The sequence below is a fragment of the Aythya ferina genome, assembly GCF_964211825.1.
Source record: "Aythya ferina genome assembly, chromosome: 5".
Classification (NCBI taxonomy): Eukaryota; Metazoa; Chordata; class Aves; order Anseriformes; family Anatidae; genus Aythya; species Aythya ferina.
In genome coordinates, this window is record NC_140301.1 from 58,015,798 (window position 1) to 58,030,639 (window position 14,842).

At 40.3% G+C, this 14,842-nt stretch overlaps 1 protein-coding gene across 9 annotated transcripts in view; it reads right to left on the reverse strand.

The window, feature by feature from the left end:
- The window catches only part of SYNE2 (spectrin repeat containing nuclear envelope protein 2), a 187,090-nt gene that overhangs the window by 31,552 nt on the left and 140,696 nt on the right, over positions 1–14,842 (reverse strand). For 8 of the 9 annotated variants that reach the window (XM_084522802.1, XM_084522804.1, XM_084522801.1 and 5 more), the window contains 11 exons: positions 14,386–14,565; positions 13,596–13,724; positions 13,087–13,241; positions 12,598–12,745; positions 11,281–11,375; positions 9,679–9,913; positions 8,072–8,266; positions 7,747–7,872; positions 5,636–5,791; positions 1,960–2,118; positions 807–973 (listed from right to left, as the gene is read on the reverse strand). In XM_084522802.1, the coding sequence (XP_084378928.1) occupies positions 807–973; positions 1,960–2,118; positions 5,636–5,791; positions 7,747–7,872; positions 8,072–8,266; positions 9,679–9,913; positions 11,281–11,375; positions 12,598–12,745; positions 13,087–13,241; positions 13,596–13,724; positions 14,386–14,565 (1,745 nt within the window). Of the gene's footprint in view, positions 1–806; positions 974–1,959; positions 2,119–5,635; positions 5,792–7,746; positions 7,873–8,071; positions 8,267–9,678; positions 9,914–10,575; positions 10,749–11,280; positions 11,376–12,597; positions 12,746–13,086; positions 13,242–13,595; positions 13,725–14,385; positions 14,566–14,842 lie in introns of those variants that run through there. The other variant, XR_014694088.1, reaches the window with a different exon arrangement.

Genomic DNA, 14,842 nt, shown 5'->3' on the forward strand with positions numbered 1-14,842 from the left:
TACTGCTTAAAACCACGTTTTGCCAGTTCATTACCCTGGTCCTGAATGCAAAGTTGACAGATATCACAAGTAGAAGCTGATATGCTCTAGATCTTTAGGGCTAAGAACACAGGAACTGTCATAAAGCCACACACCAAGCCCCCAGTGGCTGCAATATCCTTGCATATTCCACATTGGGAGCTATGTTCATGTTCTATGCAAATCCACACTAACGTAACCCAAAGCACCACTGTACACTTGTCTGAATGTAAAGCCTTAAGACAAGTAGAAATACAAGTGCTCTGTTGGCAGAGACTACTTGAATGCTAGATCTATCTCTGTACATCCCATCAGTTCTTTATCTCAGTTTTAAAATACTATGTAATTTAATCTGCATTTAAAAAGCGCTACAATTAATAGCTTACAGTAAAACAAATACTGCAAGACATAAATGATCATAAAAGTGTTTCAGAAGTGGCATGTTACCATAAAATGAGAACAGAAAAAGTGCTGTTATAAAAGCAAAATGTTCTTTCTTATACCATACCAAATACAAATATACCTTGAGATATATACCTTGAAAGACTTTATCTAAAGACTAAGAGTTAGATCTTAAGAAGGGAGCTTCTGCTTAATCATTCATGGCTCACGTGTCACCACTGATTCAGATCCCATTCCCAATTAAGCACTAGAACTATGTTTTCACAGCACAGCCACCCACTTTATCAGACCCAAATGTTAACCAAGCCAGAGACCTTCTGCAGGGAAGTCTTTTTAACAAAGAGACTGACTTATCTCATATAAAATACTGAAAATCATTTTCTTACCGTGCTCCAATGACATCAAAGAGATGCTGCCAGCGATCATTGATTTTGTTGAGTTTATCATCTATTTCAGCAACTCGGGTCTTGTTGCTAGCTTTGATTAGCTGGTCACCCATTTGTTTCAAGTGAAGCTTATTTTCACTGAACAGGTTTATTTCTTCCATGCAATCCTGATAAATACATACAAACATTGCTCAATTTATGGGCAAAGCAAAACAAAGCTATCTGTTTCTTTCCCAGCATCTGTGATGTGAGGGCAGGTTTGGCTTGTGATGGCTGAGGTTTTTATATTAAAAACTTCTTTCACACTTAAAAACAACAGCAAAAAGGAGGAAAAAAGAATCAATGGAAAAGCATTCTTACAATGAAGCCATTATGAAAAAATAAGCAGCTTAGACTTGTAAGTGCCGGGAGTAAGTACTGCTAAAAATAGCAGTGTAATGTTCTATATTTGCCTCTGCTTTCCTGATTTAATGTTTCAATCAACCTACCACAAAAGAACCCAAAATCAAGTCTGGGATGGCTTTATTTTGCTAGTATTCTTATCCAGAGGAGATCTGGGATTAGATAGTGAGACCTTTAAGCCATGGTGAGAACAGTGCAGGAAAAAAAAAGAAATAAAAAAGATTCCATTTAAAATCTAACTGATTTATAAGTATTAGAAACCACTAACTGAATTTTTTTAGCTTTTATTTTTGGTTATGTTAACTTCTCATTTGGCTGACGTAAGACCTCTGAGTCCCATCATTCAGTCTTTTCTTTGCCCTCTGTCCGCCTGTTTCATAACTGCTGGCAAGGGACAAGGGGCTGATGCTCCCCAGACATCACTGATCTGTGGCCAGGGAAGCTGTAGGCAGTGCTGTAGATGTGTGTGTACCCAACATCTGCAACAACTCAGTCCCTCACCACCACCGCTCTCACATATCACGCTCATGCCTAAATGTAGTTAGGTGGCACTTCTGTTTTGCATTTTGTTCCAAGCCTGAACATCACAAAGATACAAGCTTAGAATAGAGTAGCTCATCTTCTCAGAAAAGCCTGTGCTTGCTGGTTTTGTACCATCCGTCACTTTTGGGAGGCAAAGAAGAGATGAGGAACGGCTGTTCTATAACCTGCTATCAGGCTGCAATTGAAGCAAAGCGGTGTTGCTACTCACCTTCTGCAATTTGTCTATCATGTCTTCAATGCTAACATCTGCAGTCTGTAGCACTTTACTTTCCATTTGTACCAGCCAGGAACATAGCTCCTTATTCTTTTCATTGAACACAATCCAGGCGTTGAGTCTGTCCTCGATCTCCTGCTTACGCAGAGACACCTATGGATAAGCACACACATTAACTGCTGGCAACTTCTCTCTCAGGAAGGAAACCAGTGATTATAAACCCTCTAATTTCTAGCCTGCATTTGATCATAACCATTCTGCAGGAGCACTTATTAAATATCTCCAGCTTTCTTTTCAAAGCCAGCAAGCAGATTGTTATTACACGTTATTTTGGATGGCGGGGCCAAAAGGTGCCTAGCAAACACCAGATTCTCTCCCTCAGAAGAATTAAACTGAGTGACAGCTTTATAAATAATGATTATGTAACAACTTAAGTATCGCTCAGTGAAAACCTCAAAATGTCAAACAAAGAAGTAATACAAAATGTATAATTACCTCGCACTATTTAATATGGCCCCTAATACAACACAAAAGAAGTTACACCCAGGTAAGCTCTTTTCTCTGTAGCTGTAAGAGAAACTTTGTAACTACTGACTGCAGTTTTTTTTTCTTAATCTCTATAAATACCAGTTTTCTTTCCATTTGTTCATCAGGTCTTGAAATAAAAAAACAGCATCAAAAATCTATCTTTTCTCTTGAAAACTGTCATTTTTTTCCTCAAAGTTATATTTGCCACAATGGATAAACAAATTGTCTAGACAGGGAAATTAAGGTCTGATGCTACCTCAACCAGCAAAGTTCACTGCTCCACCATATCAGGTAGGAGTAGGGTCAGTCTTCTATTAGCTAACAGAACTCATTTCTTGCCTAGGGGTTTAAAATATATATTTATATTCATTTATCCACTTTGGTGGATTCCCATAATAAGACATATGGGAGAAAGAAAGTGAAAAGTGGTACAAATTCTACCAAAACAACGTGAAACTAAACAAAACAAACAGAAAACCTCTTGTCCTCACCAATAGCCTTTGTGTAAATAAGACTGAACTTAACAATTTGCTCCTCTTGGTTACAAATAGACCCTACAAATACCATCCTATAGCAGACATTGGGATCAAAATGCAAGGCACCAAGTCATCTCCCATCATATTGCTCTTGTCCTTTAAATTCTGACTTTTATTTTTAAGGAGGGGATGGGAAAGTGAAACAGATTTCCAAATCTTTCATGCTGATCTCAGTAAAGTGATGAGGGCAATGTCCTGGGGGGCAGGGAAACAGTCTCCAAAGTTCATATTGGGGAAAAAGCCTCCTGGAGACCCCAGGGACCTAAGAAAGTCTCCGTAAGCCCTAGGAATGCCTCTGCTTCTGGGATGCCCACTTGTACCCTCAGCCTCAGAGGTATGAAGGGAAATCTCGTCCTTCCTCCATGAGTTGCAGCATCCCCCCATGTGTGGAGGTAAGTTAACGTCATTAATAGAGGAGGCTATGCCTGTCAGCACAACCATCACTAAAGCCTGAAATGACCCCAACTCTGTTTTTGTTTGCTAAGCCTGGGGCAATGCAGGATTTTAAAAGCAGAAAACATCTTTTGGTTGGCTAACCAATACAGATTGGGGATAAAACAGGAATGAGTCAAAAAATCCCAGACAAGCTTCTAGGAGCGTGAGCCCTTTCAGCCAGGCCTTGCTTTGTGCACTTTCTCCTCAGACCAGCTGTGCTGGTACCAGCTCCACTTTTGCATCCACGATGCAAAGATGCAAAGAGCAGGAGCTCTCTGGGCATTCACAATGGAGGCTAAAAGTATAGCAGGGATCCATCCCGCATGCTAGCGGTTTGTTAGGACAGGATACTCACCCATAGGAACAGTTAAGTCTTTGACCTACATGTACCTTGCAAGGGCAGCTATGTAAACACTAATCCCTTGAGTGCATCTGCTCATTAACTGTGTTTGTGTCCCAGCCCAGGCCAGCACAGGCATCTGGCTGCCCTGCTCCCATGGCCGTGACAGCTGCAGTCCCGTCTAGCAGCACTTAAAGGCTTTCACATCTTTCCATTTATACTGCAGATTGTTTTCACACAATGCATCTTGACTCCTTTAATTTGATAGCCAAAACAAAGCAGTTGTGCTAGCAGCAGGACCCATAAAGTCTGCTCTCTTACACTCATGTCCAGTGCTGAGCATCGATGCAGGCTCTCCAGAGGCTTGTTAGAGCTGTGCAAACATTTCAGTACGTCTCGCTGCTGCAGCACTGAATAGATTTCCTCCCACCATAGATCTCTATGTATCTAAAAATCGAGTAATATTTATGTCACCGCTTTCTTCCCTCCAAGATAGACTGGCCGAAACATTGTTCCCTCAGGAAATCCAAGCAGAAAGTTTGAATCTGAACTGAAATTACTACAGCCAGAAGGATAGGCTGTCATTGGGTACAGCTGAGGTGGCTCAGTTTTCAGGGCTGTTCACCCCAGTTCAAACAGCAGGCAAAAAGAAAGAAAAACAAAGTTATCTCATTTATAAGCTTAACTACAGATTTCCATTAGGAAAATGGCTCAGGCATTACAATTTAGAGCTAACGGCCTATACTTCTTGGGAGGGGGCGAGTGTCTGGCATTATTTTCAGAGCTCAGAAACAATATCAGAGAAAATGCTGGTTGTAGATTAACTGTCTAGTTTAAAGCAAAGAGTATAAATTCTTCCTTCTCATTACAAGGCCAAAAAGAAACCCAAATAACTATTTCATCACACCAAAGTTTGTGAAATAAGAGTAGCTGTTCATTCCTTAACTCTGGCTGTATTCCCACCAGCCTTGCTTTACCTTTGCCTGAGTAAGGGTTGGACATGAAATGCTGGGTCTAACTTGCTTCAATACTTTGTAAACTGTGGAATAAAGTTATGGAGTTGTGAGTAACAAGAGGCAAGAGTTTGGCTTGCTGACATGTAGAGACATCCAGAGCAACTTAAGACCCTGAAGTATTTTGCTTCCAATCCTGGTAACAGGGCAAAGCAAACACACATTCAAAGTGCATAATAACCTAATGAATCAAGTTCATATGACTTTGCTGGTAAATTTTCCCCAGCAATTTTACATGCAGCACTAAATTAAGTGTAATAACAACAAGCCACAAAGAATGCAAATGTTTCACAGTATTTTACTGAAACAGAAAAGACAAGCCAGTTCTTAACGTGTTTAAACCCAAGAAGTCAGCATTTAAACACATTTAAGTTTCCTTTATCAACTCTTCTGGCATTGTTTGACATCAGATTGCAGAGACCTCCCCCTTCCTTTCCCTGCCTCACCCCCTCAGGCAATTCCTGTGTTTGTCTCCCTCCCCCCAGCCCCTGGCCCTTTGGCAGCCCGGAACAAAGCCACCTATTCCAGTAAACAGCTGCATTTGGGCTCCATGCATTTCAGGCATTTACTAGTTACAAAGACCTCACAAAACAAAAATAAAATAAAACAAAAAATAAAATAAAATCACAGCACTGTGACTAGGAAACAAAGGATAAAACTCAGTCCTGGTCAGCTGTGCCAGGAGAAGCCCCATCCCCACCCAACACTGTAGAAGTGAGCCAACCCCAAAGAGATCCCATTTGCTAGCCCGCTCCCCGTTTATATCCAAGCCCTATGAATACCTTGCTATAAAAGCCCAGAGTACACAGAAAACTTACTCGTAAACAGAGCTCTTCCCACTGCCTGTGCAAGTGTTCGACTTGTTCCTTGAGCACCATCATGTCCTCAGTGAGGATGCAGTGCGCCAGCTCCACCTTCATGGCCCGCAGCTCCTTCATGTTGTGGGCCCAGTCCGCCAGCGACTGCTCCAGCTCCTGCATGGAAACGCACCCACAACAAGCCTTGGCACTAAGCTCCTCTGGTTTCCAAACCTGCTCGCTAATCCCCTGCCTGGCCTGTGGGGGAGGAGAGGAGGGGAATGTGCAGTGCTTGTGCAGCACTCTCCGCCTGGACTGGACGGGGTCCCCATGTGTTTGGCTCTGGGCCTGATTTGGAGCCCACTGGAGCCTGGGGCAGAGATGCTGCTGCTGAATTGCTGCAGCAGCAGCCTCCGCTGTGCTCAAAAGTGGCAGCAGCTCCCCATGTTTCAGGGCAGTCTGGGGTTTCAGATCCAGGAAGAAACGTGACCACTTCTTTCTCTCTCCTTTTTTTTTTTTATTTTTTTATTTTTTTTGGCCATGCTGCTTCTACCTGCATTTGTTCCAGTTTTAGGAACGCTAAGAAAATAAATTTGGTTCCCTTTGCTAATGAATGACTTCACAGCCACTTCATCAGATTTCTCAGAAATCCGGAGCTTTAATTGCTCGTCTACAAAAACACACTTTCTCTCTTCTGCTTCCTTCCCCCAGCTCCCCTTTCCCTTTATAGCAGGGTTACGCACTTTCCCAGTCTGTGAGAGAATTGTCTCCTGAAAGAGACACCACTGCATGCAGCTGGGAAACAGCACATCCCACGAGGCATTAGGTACCTTTTTGCAAGGTGGTCACTGTCACTGGCTCCTCTAACATTAAGAGCTCTTACATAGAATCCAATTTGTCTCATAAAGGAAAAAAAATGTGAGTGTTTGCATCAAGAGAACTGTGCTGGGTCTAAGCCATATGAGTACTTTAACAGGTCTTTTGATCCAGTCTCTAATCTAAATCCTAAAAACAATTTCTGATCTGCTTCAACATCGGAGGAAAAAAGTAAAAAATTGAGACTGAAACATGCGTTTATTTATCTTGAGAAGTTATGAATCCCTGCATTAATGAAGACAATGCTGGAATTTAATAGGATTTTGCTAGCCTCACATAAGGTCTAGCCCTGAAAGAAAACAAGTGTATTCCATAAAACATGGAAATGCAGAGGGCAAGGTGCTTTCTCCCTCATACCACTTTGGTCCTGTATTTTATTCTATCATGATATCCAAGAGCAGCAGCTGCACTGGTACTGTCTGACCCTGATGCCTCTGTGGCTGAAATTCTCTTGCTGGAATAAGAGGCAGAAGCTGTCTGCTGCCATTTCACAAATAGTTCAGGACTACAGCAAGACTGCTGCTGTGGGAAATGCAGCCTGAACTCACAACGAAGATTTCAGACAGATGATAATGAGTACAAAGCCTTGGCTCGTTAATAAGCTTATTTGTTCCCACTACATAGGTCAACAATTCACTTCATAAAAGAATGATGAAAGACTGACCAGTCCAGACATAATGTCTCCTATCCCTTGGAAATTCTTTCCTTGCCATTTAATTTTCACAGTGTACTATGTGCTGCAAGGGCTTTTGCCACTCCCTTACTCTAATTTTCTTTCTCTTTAATTATTCTTGGATCCCACAGGTGTGCATGGTGCTTTGCAGACTTACAAGGTCTCTTGCCTGAGGAGCTCCCTGTCCAAAATGAATTGGAAAACAAAAAGGAATATTCAACCATTAGGATGGCAGCCAACTTGAGCTGGGACCAGGGAGTTTTAACATCTTGTTTGAGGAACAGCTTATTTTATAAATTCAGATGGTGGAAATGTAGCAGCAGGAGGAAAAAGTACTACAACAACAATATATATATATTTTTTGCAGCAAAAACCTTCCTCATACATGCAGATTGGCAGCAATCAGGATAGTATAAAGGAGAGAAATTCAGTGGCACTGAAAGAGCAGCTAAGATGGAAAATTTTGGACTTTGGACTAAGATGGAAAATCTGGACAATTTACAGATGGAAAAAATGGACTTTACAGGGATCAGGTGCTGTGCAAAGACTACATCTATATAAATCCAATATGCCTGTTCAATACCTTCATGTGTTCCTTAGCTTTGTAGAGTTCTTCATTTTCAACTGGAAGTGGATCTTTTACTTCATCCTTCAGCTCTCGCAGCCTGCTTTCTAATTCTTTTGTTTGTTTTTCACAGCAGTTCCAACTCTGCTCAAGGAGACCCAAGAAGTTACAAAAGGTTAGGATACTTTATCATGACATACTGTACTATATGGATAGGTGAGCAGCATCTTCAACACACTGAAGTAAATAATGGTTATTTGGATTTCTCAGCGATGGGGATGGTGGGACAGGAAAGCTCTTGAGACAAACATGGGTGCTCCTCCCTGGGGAGGGCATTGACTACCTGCAGGACGCTGCTGAGCTTCATTTTCATGTTCTCCAGCTGGACCTGGGTGTCCCCCCAGTTCTGCTGTAGCTGGCTGAGCCCCTCCTGTATAACAGCACTGGTCTCAGGATCGGAGTCAATGCGCAACTTCTCCCCAACATCAATGACTGAGGAGTACATGCCTTGCCACCTCTGAAGAATCACTGCCTTACTCTTTAAAGGGAAAAAAAAAAAAAAAGTTTACAAGCTGTTCTTAGCAAGCTTTAGAAACACTTGTGGCATTTCACTTGAGAATATGTGAAGACTCAAAGACTCACAAAGAATTACAAGGCACTACTTTGTTCACATATATAAAAGAGTAAAGACATCTTCTATCTGCTTTTCTAATTTCAGAAAAATCAAAATCTTTCTGATCTATAAAACTCTACAATAGTTTTTTTTTGTTTTTTTTTTTACAGACTGCATCTGTACAGTGAAACTACAGCAGCTAATCAAAGACGAAATTTTAGTTGTATAAGTTATTGAGAATAAAAAAAAATAAATTCTATTAGCATTCCATTAGCACCTCCAGCATCAACAGTTAAAACAATTTTTTGAGAAACAACAGCCTTGTTAGTCATGACATACTCCAAGTTAAGGCATCAATTTTAATTTACCTACAACACAAATTAGTCTATAACAGGAGCAGATATGAGCATTGTTTCTTTCTGTAAAGCAACAGCAGGAGGGAAAGGCAATTTGGAGTAGGAGGGAGAAGACATTCTGGCTTTTGTCACTAAGGTAAAGCATGAGTATTAACTTGTAAAATCTACTGAAAATCATCTTTACACAGTAGGAAAAAATAAAGAAATAAGTAGTGTTAGTGCCAAATGGAATACTGGTAATGTGTTAATTCATCAACAACAGGCGTGTGGAAACATGATAAACCTTGGACAGTACAAATAGAGGAGTTTAATAATAAATTTTGAAAGGTTTTAGGTTGCCTTAAGCAACCACCAAATTCACTACTAGTTTTTATTTTCTTATAAAAGACTGAGCTGTATAATTAAATGGTAAGCCAAGACACCCAAAATTAACAAAGGGAAACATATTTTCTACTGTACGTAAAATGCATAACAAGCTGCTCTGAAGAACTGCTTCCTGGATCTGTGCATTCTGGAGCAGTGGTTCCAAGGACAGACCCCCTTGCAAGCGCTCTATCTTCAGTTCCTGGCACCTCCTGTCCATCCATGCACACGTGGGACCCATATGGCCTGTCTTGCCACATATGCACCTGCTTCCTTCAGGCAAGCTGCAAGGCCTGCATTCAGGACCCATGTCAACAAGATGCATGCACAGAGGATACCTGATGACCATGTCTAATCTTCCGAATACCCTGGATTTCTGTGTTTGTATCAATATTTTTAAAGCATACCAATTACAACATTTATCATGAAGTTTGTTAGTATAATGAGCCTTTCACAATGTCACTGTTTTCTCATCCATGCTTAGCTTTAAGAAAAAAGACAACAATTGGTTTTCCCTCCAAAAAAGAGGTGATTTAAAGCTTTTTCCCTTACAGACAGAAGTTAATTCTATCTGAGAAAAAACACAGATTTTAGATTTATCAGAAAGAGAAACAGTACCTTGAAATCCTGAATTAGGTTTCTGAGGTGGTAAAGGCTATAGCAGTCCTGGCTCTTCACGGCTAGGAGAAAGCTGTTCATATCATCAAGGAATCTGCTGAGACTCTGCAGGGAACTCCTGAAGATCTGCCACTGGCTCACAAGTCCATCGATATCTTTCTTCCTCTGCTGAACCAGTCGGATAACATTCTGCCACTGCTCTTTCAGCAGTGTGAGTTTGGAAATGAATTCTGTCCTGAAGACAACAGGTGATAAGCGTTAAACTACTTTAACCTTAAAACACTTTGGCTGTGTTTTCCAGTGACTGTGATGGATTTACATTTGCAGTATTGTAAAATTCCAATTGTAATACCCAACTAAACAAAAGATGCTATGCATCCATAAGCTCAGCTCTGCTCTACGCATTCCATCTTTTAAGAAAAGCAAAAATTTTACATGATACAAAAATTGACAATGTAAGTCATTCTTGCTATTGTGGTATAGCAACATACGTAGTACAGAAATCACAGAAACAATATGCACTAAACACTTATCCAAAGAACAAGAAGTGTGATAAGATCTCTCATGACATCGCAAAAATTGATTTGTGTTTTTACCAGGTTGTAATGGGGAGTTCAACCATCATTGTATCTTACAGCAGTAGGACATAACTGCAAAGTGAAAGGGCTCTGTGTTGTTACTGAACCCATTCAGTAAAGGAGCACTTTTTTTGCTTCTCCTACAACATGTTTAGATGATCCATCAGATCTGGATGGAATGGTTAAGGCAGCCCCCCAACTATCCCTTCTGCTTCCCTGCAGGAGGCCATGGCTCCCAGATTAGCTTTTATACACACAGATGTGTTTGTGGGGTTAGCTTCAACAAAAAATCTAGCAGCTTTGCTTAGTTTAGCCCTACCTTCCCTGGCATCTTTAAGCCAAGCTACACTGAAGTGGCTGAGGTGAGGGCAGTTTTGTCCTGCCAACTCTGTGGAAGCAGCAAGCTCTAGCAGAGAGGAGTAATGTCTTCACAGCAGAAATGCCTGAAGCAGTTGTAGCTCTGCTCACAAACATTATATGCCTCTTCTTACTCTACATTGATTAAGAGAAAAGTATAAGATCATAATAATAAAAAACAGGTTTAGTTCTCATGTATTTTGGATTGTATGGCCAATGACTTAATGCACTGTCATTTGAGCTAGCGGCAATGTAAATAGAGTCTCACACCTCTGCACTTTAAAAAGTGGAGAGGTCTGGGAAGAGAAAAAGGGACCTTTATATGCAGCATCCTCATTACTCTCCTGCAAGATGGTGGATTCTCAACCATGCTGTTTTAGCAAATGCAGGGAAGCAGCATACAAGGAAGCCTTGCAGCCAGGACCAATTATTTTTTTTTGGCAGAACATCCAGTTACTATCCAAAATGGAGTTTGAGCACCTGCGTTTCTTTCTCTTTGCACCTCCTCACACTTTTGCAAAATGTGCCAGGGGGTAATTTATAGAGCAAATCTGGTCAGGAATTCGGGTTTGCATTCTCAAGAGAGCAAATGTTCAATACCAACTCCAAGGAAGACAGCCTATTTACTGAATTAGTAAGATCTTAGGGAGAAAAACACATGGAATACCTTTTTTCTGCTTCTCCAGATTCCAAGAAGAGTAGAACTTTTGCTATGATAGAATTAAATGTCTGTTGATTTATGGAAATCTCAGTTTGCAGCATCTGAAAATACCATGAGAACAACAGTTTTAACTATCCATTGAATAACCTTTGCTGTGAAAGCTGGTTCTGCTCCTCTAGAGTGACAAAACCTATAATTTTAAATGATGAAAACTCAGTTATTTTCAACTGCTATCATCCAATGCATCCTAAAAGATTCCACACTTTTTGGATACCAGGGGGAAATTTTGCACCTATTTGGTAACTGAACCCAACAGAAGCTATATGTTATAGTTAGTTTGAAGCCTTAAGTTTGTTGGACTCATTCATGAGAAATGCAGTCTAGACAGAAACCCACTGGAAAGGTATAAAAAAGCTGCTATAAAGCTGTATTTACTCTTTACCACACTTGTTTTATAACTAATCATATTTCAGTGAGTGAGTTGATTTGGAGAAGTAAGAGAGCGCACATAACTTTCTATGGATCCTAGTGAACGTCATTAACATGCAGAGCCTTAACATCCAGTGGAATTAGCAGCAGTACTTATGGTGTTGTGAAGCTCTGGTCCACTGCAGTAGCAAAAAGCTCATCCTAAGAGTTTGTGATGTTAAGCATTTACATGATTTTTTTACCTCAATTCTAGCTGCTTTTCCATCTTCCTTGCACTAGGACAAAGTCTGTAGGACACTTTACTTGGGATTGCATCCACATGCTATTGCAAGTATGCAATGTATCCATCCCCTCTGAATGGGTAGCCATACATGTGTGAAGCACTCTCTCTCTCAGTAACAATAGCAAGTGCTTGGAAAAATGCCAGTGAAACAGATTTTCTATCCAAATCTAGCAGCTGGTCAAAAAGGAAATATTCTGTGAAAATGTTTTCTTTAAAATGCAGTCCTTCCAGAAACTGGTGAGGTTCCTGCCAGATCCCCAGTAAGCTGCCTAAGCAAGTTGCCATTGACAACAGGTGTCCGCACTGTGGGACAGGCACACAGGCAACTAACCTAAGGGCTGGAGAAGTCTTGGACTTCCATAAGGCAACACTTGAGGTTACATCTCTGAAGGTCTGATCCATGCAGAAAGCAACCCTTTCATTTTGGAAAATGATTTTCAAATTTCAGAGTCTTCCTCTGAATAAGTATAAGACCACATTTCTAAAGAATTAAATGCTCCATAAAACTCTGCCCAGATCTGATTTCAGAGGGAGTAGCATTTTCTAAGGATTTCCCATCACCTTCACCATTCAAGGTATTTCCATTTTTAGAGCTGGCTTTACCGCTTTACCTCATATACTCTCTGTTGCTCCTGCAGTTCTTCAAATCGTCCTGGAATATTTGTCTTCAAGGCCTCTTTCATTTTTTCTAGGAAATTTATCCAGTTTTCACATTTCTGAAGGAATTTCTTTTCATCATTTTGAGTTCCCTCATGCACACTGTGAAACAAAAGAAACTATCAGAAACTATTTTGCTGGTGGTTGTTTTTGTTCATATGTTTGCATATAGTCTGATGTGATAGTTAGTAATACAGTAGCAATACAGTAGGGTTTTGCTTGGCATTTCACTACCTTCTTCACCTATGTTGCTTCAAATGACTTGGAATAGAACTACCCATTAAATACTCTGGGGAAAACTGGAAGGCAGAAATCCATCTTGGGAAATGTCCCTGAAAAAGCTGTGAACAGCTTGAAATATTTCCCATGCTTTAATTTGATTTTCATTTTTTCCTCACAGAAAATAAATGTTTAGTAGTGATTTTTTTATTTACAATTCAGACCTGCAGAGTTCCAGAGCAGTTGCTGTTTTCTGACTCCACTGCCGAGTCAAGCTTTGCATTTTCTTTAGGGTGAAGTCACTGAGGGGCAGCTTAATGCTTGCTTCATTCAAACTCTCTATGCTTGGAGAAAGGGCAGCAAGCTCCAGTGTATGATTCTGGAAGTAAAAAGGTAAAGTAATTGCAATCAAAATGCTAATCCAAAGAAACAACATTTCTATGATAACAAAAGAAATAAAAAAGTTACAGTTCCCTTACAGGGGGCCCCCTTTTCCAACAGTATTAAACAGATACTCAAGAGCTGGTACTTGCAGATTCACTTTGTACCCTACATTTAGGGTGACTAGGTAGCTGCAGAACAAAGCTGAAGAAAAGTATCTCCCATCAACCCCAAATCCATGTGATTTTCCTCCCCCTCACGCAGTCTGTTTGTCCTGCAATGCACATCTAGAGCTTTTTATGTACTTAAATTCTATGGATAGCTAACTGAGTACTTAGGAAACTGAACATACCATGACCAGTTCTGAGTTGTCTGTTTCTGCCTCTAGATGGAGACTATCAAAGGCGTCTGTGCAGCTCTTGACATGACCCTCCAGAGTTTCAAGACAGTTCTTAAAATCCTCCAGTTGTAAAAGATTGAACTAGGACAAATATTGCATATTTACATTAATTATGAGTCAGCTTAATCTACGTATTTATTATAGAAAAAGGAGCAATAATAACCTCAGGAAAACAAACAAATGTTAAATCTAAATTCCAATGTATTTGTAACTCACTTACTGAACTTTTTCACTGTTTGTACTGGACAAGGGCAAAATTTAAGCCAAGGCAGGTATCAAGAAGCAGAATCTCTAAATCTTGAGAGATTCATACATATATGAATACAAGAAATGTGTGTATCTGGGATACCTTTTTTGAAGATTTGGGTTGGTTTTAGATACATTGTGTTCATTCTTATGAAAGCAAATTGAAGCCCTTAGGTTTGTTCCAAAGCATAGATGAGGAAGTTTATAACATACTTCAAAGTTCATAATAAAAAATGTAATCATGTGAGGATATCCTACTGCTTGGCTGTAATAGGTCCACTTACAAAGGCTTGTTACAGCAACTGCCTGAAGTTAGACAGGTAGGAAGAGTGAAACTCTTCACCTTTCCTTTTGGCTTCAAGTATTATTTTCTTTACATGGTTGACCATACCATCAAATTTTATTTTACTGAAATTTCATTTCAATTCAAGAGCTACAGGGCTCTAGTGAAGAAGTTATCTCACATTGAGAGCTAATTTACTATTCATAACAATACCTCAAATTCATCTAACTTCCTCTGCAACATCTTTTCCAAATAGGATGCTCTCTGGAGCGGTTGCAGTTTCTCCAGCAGAACGGCTTGTGCAGCTGTCCCAGCTTGCTGTTTTATCTGATCAGCCAACTCTGAAATCTGGGAACGGCATCCCACTATGTTTTGAAGGCCATGCTGTAAATTCTGATGAGAGAAGGAGAAATTAAAAAAAAAAAAAAAAAAAGTCAGCAAATGAATCAGATCTTCATTCATGTGCCACTTTCATTTAGTATCTTTTGTTGCTGTAACTAAGCTCTTTTTGTCGATCTCCTCTGCGAGCCAAATTCAGTTATGGTAAAAGCTTCAGTCTTTTACTCAGAGGATAAAGGGAATAGCATCCATTGACTCTAGTGCTGGGAAAGGCACAGTTCAAAGTTCAATAGAACACCAGTGACTTCAGGCAGTGGGCTTTATTACTGCT